The sequence below is a fragment of the Rhineura floridana genome, chromosome 8 (assembly GCF_030035675.1).
Source record: "Rhineura floridana isolate rRhiFlo1 chromosome 8, rRhiFlo1.hap2, whole genome shotgun sequence".
NCBI classification, from domain to species: Eukaryota; Metazoa; Chordata; class Lepidosauria; order Squamata; family Rhineuridae; genus Rhineura; species Rhineura floridana.
In genome coordinates, this window is record NC_084487.1 from 25,583,438 (window position 1) to 25,597,318 (window position 13,881).

General features: G+C 43.6%; 1 protein-coding gene across 8 annotated transcripts in view; it reads right to left on the reverse strand.

Annotated features, from left to right (window-relative positions):
• Positions 1-13,881, reverse strand: part of ERC1 (ELKS/RAB6-interacting/CAST family member 1) — a 319,311-nt gene that overhangs the window by 233,537 nt on the left and 71,893 nt on the right. For all 8 annotated transcript variants that reach the window (XM_061638638.1, XM_061638637.1, XM_061638636.1 and 5 more), the window contains one exon: positions 257-394. In XM_061638638.1, the coding sequence (XP_061494622.1) occupies positions 257-394 (138 nt within the window). The remainder of the gene's footprint in view (positions 1-256; positions 395-13,881) is intronic.

Genomic DNA, 13,881 nt, shown 5'->3' on the forward strand with positions numbered 1-13,881 from the left:
GTATCTCCAAACTTAGACTTGAACAGTTTTCAGAAGATTTTAAGTCAGCATGTGTTTGATTAATGTATAAATCAATGTAATCAGAAATGCTTTATAGTGCAGCACCTGATTAAGCTAAACTTAATAAAATAAAGCTAAACTAACAGCATCCAGGGAACGCTATGCCTTCCTGTTTCTGATAGGACAAACACAATACATTGTTGTGGCTTAAGGACAACACTGGGTTTAGGCAAGGTGATCTTTCTTTCATACTCACCTTCTCTGCAAGTGCTTCCTCCAGTGTTGTCAAGGCAGTGTCAGTGTTGGTGGTATCAGCCTGCAGGGATTTTACTCTCTCTTTCAAACTGCTCATCTGTTTCTCCTTGTCTCTTAACTGTTCCTGTAGATTCTCAATCTTAAATGAGGGAATATCGTAAGGAAATGCGTTAACCAAACTGATTTTGCCCTTCTAATTTATAGTACAAGTTGTCTCCATTCTTTCAAATCTTTGTATCATGTGTTCAAGAGTTTATATGACTATCTACTATGGTTACAGCACACACACAAACAAAATACAAACTCACCAAATATTACCACTGTAGCTTCAAGAGCATCATGAACAGTATTTCAGTCAGAATAATGTAAGATGCAAGTCTGGTAGTTAAACTTGATAAAATACCATAATATTTCATGAAGCAATTCAAGTAATAGGTTTATAACCATCTTGTAGTTAATTTCTATCGACCCGCTAAGTTCCACTGAATTCAGCTAGGTTTTCTTCAGGCTGTACATCTTTAATCAGTTGATGGCCTACACTACAGATATCGCCAAGGGAGAATAAACATTAATATGAAGTGTCTTTGGAGCTACATAGAAAGGGATTGATGCTGGCATCTGCTGCAGTAAGTCAGTCAAGCAGGAAGCTGTACAACATTGACACAGGTTCTCAAGGAGGCTTTAATTCAAACATGCAATTACATTTTCCAAGTCAGTAATTTATTACAAAGTTAAGAAATACAATGTAATATGAAACCTCAGGAAAGTCTTGAGAAGATGGTTTTTATGCGAATTTCATGCAAGGAATGTCCAGCCAGCTACTATTGTCCCATTTATTTTCTCTTATACAGGAAATCAAGCTGAAAAACACATAAGAGAGTGTGTGTTGGAAGTAGGGGGGAGACATATTAGAAGCACTGAATCTTTAGAAACACATGTATTACCCTGTTCACTGAATTAAGAACAGTGGAAGACGAGTATTCAGAGGGTTTTTTTTCCTGTGAAGAGAATACTCATTTTAAGTTTGACTCATACAAACAGCATGGAATATACACATCAAGAAACCTTCTAGGCTTTATCGACAACTGACATATCGCCAGGTGCAGATGGCATTCACCCAAGAGTTTTAAAGAAAAATATGAAATTGCAGACCTCTTAACCAAAAAAAAAAAAAATTAATTTGTCCTTAAGATCTGTCTCCATACCCAAGGACTGGAAAGCAGCCAATGCAACAGCAATTTTAAAAAAGGGATCCAGAGGGATCTGGGACATTACAGGCTGGTTAGCTGAATGTCTGCTTTGGGAAAACTGGTAGAAAACATTATTAAATATAGAATTACCAAGCATATATAGAAGAACAGCTTTTGCTGAAGCAGAGTATGGCTTCTGCACGGTTAAGTCCTTGTCTCATTAACTTTTTAGAGTGTCATCAAGCATACAGATAGAGGTAATCCAGCTGGCACAGTGCACTTGAATTTTCATGACATTTTTGATGAAGTACCTCACTAAAGCTCCTGAGTAAGCTTAGCAGTCATGGAATAAGAGGGGCAATCCTCTTGGGGATCAGGAACTGGTTAAGGAACAGGCAGCGGAGAGAAGGAATAAATGATCAGTTCTCCCAATGGAATGGTAGAATCTGCCAAGGATTGGTATTGGGACCTGTGTTTTTTTAAACTTGTTCATAAATGGTCTAGCATTTAGGGTGAGCAGTCAGGTAGCCAAGCTTTCTGAGGATAAATGCCAAATTGTTAAAGGACAGCAAAAGGATTGCAAGAAGCTCCAAAAGGATCTCTCCAAAATGAGTGTAAGCAAAAAATTTTCTAATTTCACATATATGATAATGGGGTCTGAACTGGCAATGACTGATCAGGAAGAAGACTTTGCGGTTATAGTGGATAGCTCAAGGATGACGATGACAATGATGTTGACCCGCTGTGTGGCAGCTGAGAAAAAATTCATATTAGGGATCTTTAGGAAAGGGAATGGAAATAAAACTACTGATATCACAATGCTGTTATACAAATCTATCATGCAAACTACACCTGGAAGATACCTCAAAAAAGGACACTGTTGAGATTGAAAAAGTTCAGAAAAGGGCAGTTAGAATGATTAAGTGGTTGGTGCAAATTCCCAATGATGAAAGGCGGGGTGAAAATATGGCCGCTGCAGTGAGAGGAGTGTTTGTATCGTCTCTCCTCTTTTTAAATTTCGCTGGACTATTCTTGCTTACTTCCGAGTGACAGTGCCTGGGTTACTACAGTGTTGAGGACATCCTGGTTGTGGGCGAAAGTGGCATGAATTTCTTGGACCAGTCTGTGATTAAGAAAGGGCAGGTAAACGAGCTTTGCTGCCAGACTACCAGACTGTGCTGCTCCCCCTTGCTTCCTGTACCTCCGCTGCCGCCGCCTTAGGACCACAACGACTAACTAATCTATCATCACGGCCAGCGGGAGCCATCTACCCAACTTGCCGCTTGCCATCTGTTTGCCATCTATTGTAATATTGCAGGCTGCAGGTGAGAGGGTGGCCTTACCACTTCCCTGTCACTCTCGTGGTTGCTTGTCCCGCTGCTTGCGGTAGTTTGTTTTGCGTGCCCCCACCCGCTTCGTCTTTTTTGGCTCTGGTTTCTGGAGGTGCGGCGCGGGGGGGGACTTCGGGGGCGGGGGGTGTTGCCACTGTTGTTGTCGTCTGCTGGAAGGACAGTTGCTGTTGTCATTTGCGACGGTGCTGCTGCTCTTTTCGATCGTTGCCCTCGTTGGCTTTCCCGGTTGGACTGCTGCGGATCGGCTGGTGCTACGTTGACGTTGTGCCTTGCAGGACTGGATCCCAGACGTTTGCTCAGCTGTGACTAATTTTCTCCGCCTGCCTGCCGGGAGAGGGGCGTCACCGCTGCTCGAGGAAGGAGAGCTGCGATTGCTGTTAGCTGCTGTTGCTGCTGCTCCTCTGGCTGTTACCATCGTTGCCCAATTTTTTTGGAAGGAGAGTTGCTATTATTGCTGCTTTAGCATTTATTGCAGCTTTTGTTTTGTGTGAGATTGTGGTGGTGTGTGATGTGAGTGAATGTGTGTGTGGATTGTGTGTGTAAGTCTTGGGTTTGCACCATGTGCCTGGGAGAGAGGATTCAGAGCCGAGTGGGAAGATTTGAGGGGGCCCAAATTGGTGTACTGACGGGTAGAGGGAGATATGGCATTGTGCGGAAGACTTGCCAGGTGAGGGGAACTCGGCCCAGGCAATTAATGGCTGTGCCTTGTTCCGGTCTCCCCCACAACCACAGGTCTGTTGGTTGTCCTATCAGCCAGCTCTCAGATCTCCGGATGTTGCTTCTAAATGCCAGATCGGTACATAATAAGATCTCTCTCATTCATGACTTAATTGTGGATGAGGTAGCCGATCTGGCATGTATAACTGAGACCTGGGTGGGTGAGCAGGGAGGAGTTAGTCTCTCCCAGCTGTGCCCACCGAGGTACTTGATTCAACATTGGTAGATCTGAGGGTCGGGGAGGGGGGGTTGCTGTGGTCTATAGGAGTTCCATCTCCCTCTCCAAGCACCCTGTCCATGTGACTACTGGTCTGGAGTGTTTGCATCTTGTGTTGGGCCAACGGGACAGATTGGGGATTCTGTTGGTGTACCGCCCACCCAGCTGCCCAACGGACTCCCTAACTGAGATGACAGAGGTGGTCTCGGATGTATTATTGAGATCCCCCAGACTGTTGGTGCTGGGGGATGTCAACATTCATGCCGAGACCGCCTTATCTGGAGCGGCTCAGGACTTCATGGTTCCCATGACAACCATGGGGCTGTCACAATATGTTATTGGCCCAACGCATGTAGCAGGACATACTCTTGATTTGGTTTTCGCAACTGCACAGGGGGATGGTGATCTGAATGTTGGGAGTTTTACATCAGTCCCTGTGTCATGGACAGATCACCGCTTGTTGAGGTTTAGACTTACAGCGGCTTTTCCCCTCTGCAAGGGTGGGGAACTATTAAGATGGTCAGCCCCCAGAGACTGATGACTTCTGGTGATTTTCAAAGAGCTCTGGGGAGTTTTCCGGCTGATAGGGCTGGTGCTGCTGTCGAAACCCTGGTTGAACTGTGGAATACAGAAATGACCAGGGCAGTTGACATGATCGCTCCTGTACGCCCTCTCCTGTGTAGAGCTCATAAAGCTCCATGGTACACTCTGGAGCTGAGAGCGATGAAACAGTCTAGGAGACGGCTTGAGTGCAGATGGAGGCGAACTCCTGATGGATGCAATTATGTACTGGTAAGTGCCTATACTAAGTTATACTTAGGGGCGGTGAGGGCAGCAAAAAAGCAATATTTTGCTGCCACTATTACATCTTCCATCTCCCGCCCGGCTGAGCTTTTCAAAATTGTCCAAGGTCTATTACATTCTGGCCCTAGGGACACGGTGGAGCCATCTGAGGCCCGCTGCAATGAATTTGCTAGGCACTTCCAGGATAAAATCTCTTGCACTGCCAGGATTTAGACTCCAATGTTATAGCAGTTGAATCGAATGAGGTGTCCAGAGCTCAGCCTTGTCTTGATTTTTTGGATGAGTTTCAGTTGGTACAGCTTGAGGACATTGACAAGGTGCTTGGACTGGTGCGTGCAACCACTTCTAGGTTGGATCCTTGCCCCTCTTGGCTGATAAAAGCTAGCAGGATTGGGACAGCCGGCTGGGCCAGGGAAGTGATTAATGCCTCATTGCGAGAGGGAGTGGTCCCTAGCTGCGGCGGTAGTAAGACCACTTCTGAAGAAATCGTCTCTGGACCCAGAAAATCTTAATAACTATAGGCCGGTAGCAAATATTCCATTCCTGGGCAAGGTCCTGGAACGAGTGGTTGCCAACCAGCTCCAGACACTCTTGGATGAGGACTTCCCAGGAGGATCCCTACGCCTGTGCAGCCTCCGAGACGGGCTCCCGCCTTGGATGAAACTTATCCAGGTTAAATCCAGTCAGAAGGCTCTTTTCTGACTGGGAATAATTTCTTCCGGTTAAAGAAGAAACGTGAGATTTCCCACTTTAGCTTTGTTTTGATTGTTGGAGTCTGGAATTCGTCAGAATTGTCTGTCTTCCAGCAGCTCAGACAGAGCGAGGATTTTTATGCTAGCTCAGCTGGATAAGTGACCCGTTTTTTTTTATACGGATTAACAGGCAAACATCCTCCTGTCTACATTCATCATTTTCTTATCTATACAGCTAAAGAGATTTGTCAAAGTAACAGCAATTGAGATAACCTAGGTGAGGTAAGACTTTCCTTTTTTTGTTCGCGGAGCTAGGGGGGAAGAAAATATAAATAGCTTATCTTTTTTTTTTTATTGCAAAAAGCTGACATGGAAAATGGCATTCTAAAGATTACAACGGGCGAGAGATTTCTGATTGAAGGAGATAAGAAATCTTTTTGATCAATGGTTGGGATTATTTTTCCTGATCTACTTTTTTTTTGACGAATCTGCTCATTCTCTCTGCTACTAGCTATTTCGACGCTGTGAACTAAAGCTGTTCTTACACTTTCAGGCAGATAAGAGATAAGGGCTGTCTAGCGTGTGACGTTAGTTTGTTGGAAAAATTAACTCCTTTGTAACTGGTTAAAGAAATAAGCTGCTCTTTGTTTGGGACATTGAAAATTGAAGGAGTTTTGTTCCTTTGGCTTTAAGAATGACAATTAAGAAGACCATGGATGTACAAGAAGGGACTTTATCTCTAGACATGTTTCAGAAAATAATGAATGGGATTAACTCAATAAAACAAGAACTGAGAAATAATAGACAAGCGTGGAGAATTGAATTTTACGAAATGAGACAGGAGCTGAAAGAAACTCAGGATTCTATGAGAAAGGAGAATAAAGATAGATCTGGAAAACAAAAAAAAGATGAAAGAGAAATTAAAGGCAAGGTTCAAACTAAGGAGACTGGCTTAATTATGGACATGAAAAAAGATTTGGATTTCCTGGCTGTGATGGATCCTGGAGACAAATATTACAGTTTGGAATTCAGCGCTGTCCCTGAAGGAATTGAAGAGATTGGAGATAAAGATATTATCGGTTCAAAAAAATTCTTGGACTGGAAGGATTTGATGGAACTTGAAATGGAGAAAGTTAACAGAATTAATCCCTGTCTTGTGTCAATGGAAAAACCTTCAAGAGATGTACTAGTGTATCATGTGGAAAAGAGGAACAGAGATGCGGCTTTGCAACAATACTTCAGTGATATGTTTGGATTTGATGGCAAGAAAATATCTGTGATGGAGGAAATTCCTACCAGACTTTTATTATATGACTATGACAGCAAGATTTTCAGGTGCGTAAAGATGGAAGATGGACCCAATATGGATAATGACAGAAGAGCGATTTAAAATCACTGGACTTAGTAGATTTGATGAGTTGGATTAATTGGCATGTTTATTTAGAAAAAAAAAATGATTGACATATATCTCAAGGATTGGAAACTTCTCTTTGACTTCTTGTGGAAGATTAAAATGATATGATGTTAATGAGATTTGAAACCAACTAAGATAACTGTTGGAGGAAGGTGATTTTATAATCTATTAAGAGATAGGTCTGTTACATATTATAGATTTATAGTTGAATTATAGTGTTTTGAAATTACTGGATTTAGTAGATTTGATGAGCCGGATTAAATGGCATGTTTATTTAGAAAAAAATTGATTGATATATATCTCAAGGATTGGAAACTTCTCTTTGACTTTTTGTGGAATATTAAAATGATATGATGTTAATGAGATTTGAAACCAACTAAGATAACTGCTGGAGGAAGGTGATTTTATAATCTATTAAGAGATAGGTTTGTTATATATTATAGATTTATAGCTGAACTATGACAAATCGGAAGTCAATATTTTTATATATATGTATTTTTTTTTAGTATTGTATTAGTTATTGATTTGTGTTGTTTTCTTTTTGTATTATTTTGGTTTTGAAAATTAGAATAAAAATTAATTGGAAAAAAAACAGACACTCTTGGATGAGACCGATTATCTGGATCCATTTCAGTCGGGTTTCAGGCCTGGTTTTGGTACGGAGACAACCTTGGTCGCCCTGTATGATGACCTTTGTCGGGAGAAAGACAGGGGGAGTGTGACTCTGCTGATTCTCCTTGATCTCTCAGCGGCTTTTGATACCATCAAAATGGTATTGATGTATGACTGTTGTGAACCACCCAGAGAGCTTCGGCTATGGGGCGGTATATAAATTTAATAAAATAAATAAATAAATAAATAAATAAATAAAGGTTACAACGTTTGGAGCTCTTTAGTTTAGAAAAAAGGTGAGTATGGTGGGACATGATAGAGGTGTATAAGATTATGCAGGGTATGGGGAAAAGTAGAGAGGTTTTTGTCCCTCTCTCCTAATACTAGAACTCAGGGGCATCCAATGATGCTTAATGTTAGAAGAGTCAGGACAGATAAAAGAATAATTCTTCTCACATTATGCAGTTAAACTATGGAATTTGCTCCTATGAGATGTAGTGATAGCCACCAGCTTGGATGGCTTTAAAGGATGATTTAGACAAATTCATGGAGGATAAGGATATCAATGGCTATTAGCCATGATAGCTATGTTCTACCTTCAGTGTCACAGGCAGTATGCCTCTGTATAGCAAGTGCTGGGAACTGCAAGTTTATTTATTTATTTTATTTAAGCCATTTCTATACCGCTTAATATGTATAAAAAATCTCTAAGCAGTGTAATATAAAACAGCAAATATTATAAAATATACAATAAAGCCACAATACAAAAGCAAACATAATACAAATTAACAAATAAATATTAAAACAATTGCCTTGCACTTCTCCACTCAACATCTCTCAACCTTCTGGCTCTCACCCAGGACTCCACCCAGGCTCTCACCCAGGGTCCAACACACACAAATCACCCTCAAAGTCTCACAAGCTTCCCAGGGGGTCCCAAAAATAGCAAACAGAAGGATGAGGGGGCAGCTGGAGGCCCGGCCGCCTCTGCACTGGAAGGCGCCATTGACAAGGACACTGTTCTTGCCGAGGCAGTGTAGGTAGAAGTGCAGGGCGTGGAAGGCGAGCTCCAGGTGGCGGTGTGAGATGAAGCTGGAGTGGCCCATGTTGCTGAAGTCCACCGAGTCCTCTATTGCAAACTGCAAAATCTCAAAGCCACCATTTTCTGACGTTGACGTTAGGAGAGTGCTGTTGCACTCATGTCCTGCTTGTGGACACCTGGTTGGCCAGTAGGAGAACAGGATGCTGGACTAGATGGGCCTTGACAGGGCAGGTCTGATCTAGCAGAGCTCTTTTTTTCTTATGAGAAACACATTTGTTCGTCCTTAGAAACACTGCAATTAGCACTGTTAAGGCCTAAATCACATCTGTGGTGCATAATCTAAATTAGATGCAAACAAAGAAGCTAGACAATGAACTACAATATTGCCCTGAGAACACTGCACCCCCTAGGCCGATTAAAGTATTTCTTTTTTTAACCTGCTCCTTCAGAGGGAGTGTGACCCCATCTACAGCAGGCCACACACCACTCAGCTGGTCAGAGGAACCACCCAACAATGGCATCTCAGTCTTGTCTAGATTAAGTTTCAGTTTATTGGCCCTCATCCAGTCCATTATCACAACCAAGGACAGATTCAGCACATCCACTGCCTTGCCTTCAGAACATGATAAAGAGGAACAGAGGAATACTGATGACGACACACTCCCAAACTCCGTATGATCCCACTTGGCAGTTTCATGTAGAAAACCCACGGAACAGAACAATGCTACCCAAGAACCACTTTCTACCATCCAAGAAAGAATGGAACCATTGCAATGCGGTGCCACAAATTCCCAACTCAGACTGTTGCCCCAGAAGGATACCATGGTTGATGGTATAAGGAAGCTGCTGGAAGATCAAGAAGGATCAACAGAGTCACATTTCCACTGTCTCCTGACACAGGTCATCATACAGGGTGGCCACAGCAGTTTCTGAACAAACTGCAGGCCTGAATCCCAGGCCTGATCTGGTTGACAACCACCCTCTCAAGAACCTTGCCCAGAAAGGGGACATTAGCCACTGGTCTAAAATTATCAGGATCTTCCGAATCCAGGGAAGGCTTCTTCCAGAATGGTCTCACTACCGTCGCCTTCAGGCAGCCTGGAACACTCCTTCTTGGAGAGAAGCATTATATTTCCATGGCCCATCCAGCTATCCCCTGCCAGATTTTATCAGCCATGAAGGGCAACGGTCCAAGGCACAAATAGGTGCATGAACCCAACCAAATACCTTGTTCACATTCTTAGGCCACAACAAATAAAACTAATTCAATGACATTCGACAACAAAGTGCTCCAGACACCTCACCCAGATCATCAGCATCAACAACAGCCTAGTTTGACCTTCAGGCTATGTGTGACCTCTGCAAGGTCGAAGGTCAGAGTTTCATGGTCTGGCCCCAAAGAGCAACATCTCTTGTGGATTTTTCTGCAGGTCTAGTCAGTGGTTATGCAGAAGCCTTGGTTTCCACTTCAAATGACTTAGGCTATTGATACAATCACTCCCAAATGTCTTTGACTCAGTCTTTGATATTCTGAAGAGCTGAGAGTGATGAAATTACAGGATTGGCAATTAGAATGCAAATAGTGGAAGGATATGACTACACAAAGGTGAGAATCCAATGTTGCTTTTATTTTCTGGTGATAACGTCAGCAAAGAAATCTTACTTCAACACCACTGTGTCTGCTCAATGTCATCCAGATGAGCTTTTTCAGGTGGTGAAGGGCCTCCTTGTTGTAGGATCTGAGGTGCAAGAGCTGGAACTCTTGAAGGCCTGCTGTATCTGATTTAGTGTCATGTTTGTGTCCATGCCAACATAAATGCCATACTTTTGGCAAAGCCTGAAATGGATGGGGCTAAAGCACCGTCTATGGATATTTTACAGCTTGAGCAACCTGAGAATGTAGACTAACTGCTTGGACAATTGGGGCCTAACTCATATTCTCTTGCCCTTGCTCTTCCAGGTTATAAAATCTGCCAGGTCAAGGCTGGGGGAAATGAACCTCAAACCTGGAGAGAACAGATATTGCTTCAGATCTGTATCACCAGTGGGCATCCAGGTTGGGCTCCTCTAATACATTATATGGGGGGGTGCCTTTAAAGATAGCTTGAAAACTCAACTGGTGCAAAATGTGCCCACATAAGCATCAGTGGAGACTAGGCAGTCAGAACATGATACCTATATACCATTTGTACTGGTTGCTAGTGCATTTCTGGGTCCAATTTAAAGTGCTGTTTGGATTAACGATTTGCACACCATGTTTGAGCTGGCAATGCAAGTGAGTACAAAGAAGAAAAATATGAGAACATTTGGTCAGCTTTTCATGAGACTCATGCTTCACAGTATTTATTTATATGGAGTATTTATACAGTCAAAACACCCCGTTCCATACTCCCCTACCTTATTTTGACTTTCCCATTTTATTTCCCCCATATTATTTTAATTGTATTATTTTCCCATGTTTCTTTAATTGTATTGTTCAAAAACTGTAATAAAAACGTCTTTAAAATTGTTTTTGCTGCAGGAATGCTTAAAGAAAAATGAGGTGGTTTAGACATTTTTAATTGTGCCATTTTTTCAGTTTGCTGGTCTTGTAATTAAATTGAATACAATTAGATGAGTGACTTCTCCAAAGCGTTCCTTGCTCTGAACTAAAGATGCTCACCCTGCAAGAAGCTTTGGGCCACCCAAAATCATGCACCCCAGGGAGTGTTCTCTATGAGACAGCATGCAATTGGGTCTGGGCCAACACTTCAGTCCATTCACTATCAAGCATGGCATCCCATGCAAACAACAGCTAATGCACGCAGAAATTCATGAAGAACTGTGGGTATGCACCACACAAGACTGCACCACTCCACAGGGGCTCAGAAAAGTCCACTGCTACCCCTGCAAGGTGAAACCCCAAAGTTCTGAGCCACACAGCCATACTGGGGCTTCTGGAAGTTGTAGTCAAAAACATTAGGAAGACTCCAGGTTGGGGAAGACTGCATTATTGTTTTGTAAACTTTTGGGAATGTATAGATGTGTCTACATATGCTCCTCTCCCAGATAAGACACTGATAGTTGCTATCTATAGTGAGCATTTTACCCACAGAACCAACTAAACTTTTAAAGGAACCTCCCTATCCACAGACGTGTATGAAACATGGAATAAACATTAGGCAAAAGCAACCTATTTTGAAACAATGAAGAAATCAAAGTAAATTTTAAATCAAGAACATCATTAATAATGAGGAATCATTTTTTTTCCGGAAAAAAATGAAAGTGTTTTCAGAGATGCTGCTTTCATGGTGGTTACAGTACTGTACACAGTAAGACCGCACTCATCCATGATTTGATCATGGGTGAGGGTGCCGATTTGGTGAGCATTACCGTGACCTGGGTGGGTGAGCTGGGAACAACTGATCTGACCCAGATTTGCTCACCTGGATACTTGGTGCAACACCAGCACAGGCTGCAGGGACGGGGGGAGGTGGGAGGGATTGCTGTCGTCTACAGAACTTCCATCTCTGTCACCAGGAAACCACTCTTGTCTTGGAGCTGGCTGTGAGGGCCTGCACCTGGTGTTGGGCCAAGGAGATAGCGAACTAGGGTTGCTGCTGGTGTACCGCTACCATGCTGCCCAACAGCTTTTCTGACTGAGCTGGCAGATGCTGTCTCAACTATGGTATTGGAGGAACTCAGAACAATAGTCTGGGTGATTTTCATATGCATGCTGAAGATGCCTTTAGTGTTCCAGCTCAGGACTTCAGACATGAAGGCTGTCTGAAGTTCACCAGCCCGACGCATAGGGCAGGGCACACCCTTAACTTGGTTTTTGCTCCAGATGGAGGAAGGGGTGTTCTGGAGATGGGGGGTGGATGTCACCCCATTGTCGTTATCAGACCACTTCCTGGTGAAATTTAGACTTACAGCTCTGATTCTCCCCTGCAGGGGTGGTGGACAGATTAAGATGGTCTGCCCCCGGAGACTAATGGAATCCACTGGATTACTGAATGACCTTGGGAAGTTCCCAGTAGGTAGAGCAGATGAGCCCGTTGAAGCCCTTGTCACAGTGTGGAACAACAAGGTGTGTTGGGCTCTTAACACAGTTGTCCCTGAGCGCCGTCTCCAGCACTATTGGTTTGCACCGTGGTACACCACTGAACTAAGGGCAATGAAACAGGCTAGACAATGGCTAGAGTGCAAGTGACAAAACAAATGTTGTGAGGCTGATTAGGCACAAGTAAAACATCATTAACATGCCTACTATGTGGCACTGAGGGCGGCAAAGGCGGCCCACTTCTCTGCCATCATCACATCCTCAAGCAGCTGTCCAGTGGAGCTTTTCCATATTTTCAGGGGTCTGTTGACATCAACTCCAGGAAATGCAGTTTTACTTTGGAGGTCCACTGTGAATTGTTTGCAAGGCATTTTGAGGGTAAGGTTGCTCACTTCTGCAACAATCTTGATGCCCCATCTACATCTACAGTAGTCCCCAGTGACATGTCCAGTGCAACATTTGCGGCAACTTCTTGGGATCGGTTTCAGTTGATGCAACCTGATGATGTGGGCAAGGTGCTTGCGATGATGCAGCCAGCAACGTGTCCTCTTGACCCCTGACCTTCTTGGCTTAATAAAGCTTGCCAAGGGGGTTTGTTCAAGTGGATCCAGGGTGTGGTCAATGTGTCGTTGTGGGAAGAAGAGGTTCCAGCTGCCCTGAAAGAGGCAGTGATCCAACTGCTCCTGAAAAAGTCACCCTGGACCCATTGGTTTGTGACAACCCGCCCAGATGCAAATACCCCTTTTTAGGGAAGATGATCGAAAGGGTTGTGGTGCAGCAACTGCAAGTACTCTTGGATGAAACAGATTATCTTGACCCATTCCAATCTGGGTTCAGGCCTGGTTATGGGACTGAATCGGCCTTGGTCGCCCTGATGGGATGACCTTTATCAGGAGAAGGACAGGGGGAGTGTGATCCTGTTATTCTTACTTGATCTCTCAGCGGCTTTTGATACCATTGACTTCGTGAGATAAAAATCGGAGGTGCTGTTTCACTGTGGTTCCTATCCTATCACCAGAGTCATTTTCAGATAATAGCACTGGGTGTTTGTCTTTCAGCCCCTTGGCAGTTGTGCTGTGGGGTGCCGCAGGGTACCATTTTGTCCCCAATGCTGTTTAACATCTATACGAAGCCTTGGGAGCGGCCATCAGATTTGGGACAAGGTGTCAGCAATACATTGGTGATACCCTGCTCTGTTTCTCTGTAACGTTTGTATTGGGAGAAGCTGTGTAAGCCCTGGACGGTGCCTGGACTCTGTGGTGGACTGGAAGAGGGCCAATAAACTGAGTCTGGATCCTAGCAAGACAGGGGCGCTGTGGGTTGATAGTTCCAGAGTTCAGATAATTGGTCAGTTGCCTGCTTTGGACGGGGTCATACCTGCTCTTTCAGAGCAGGTTCGTAGTCTAGAGGTGCTGCTTGATCCATCTTTGTCACTAGAGGTCCAGGTGACCTCAGTGGCTATAAGAGCCTTTTACCAGATTTGGCTGGTAAGACAGCTGTGGCCATTTCTGGACTGGGACAGCATGACCACTGTTGTCCATGCA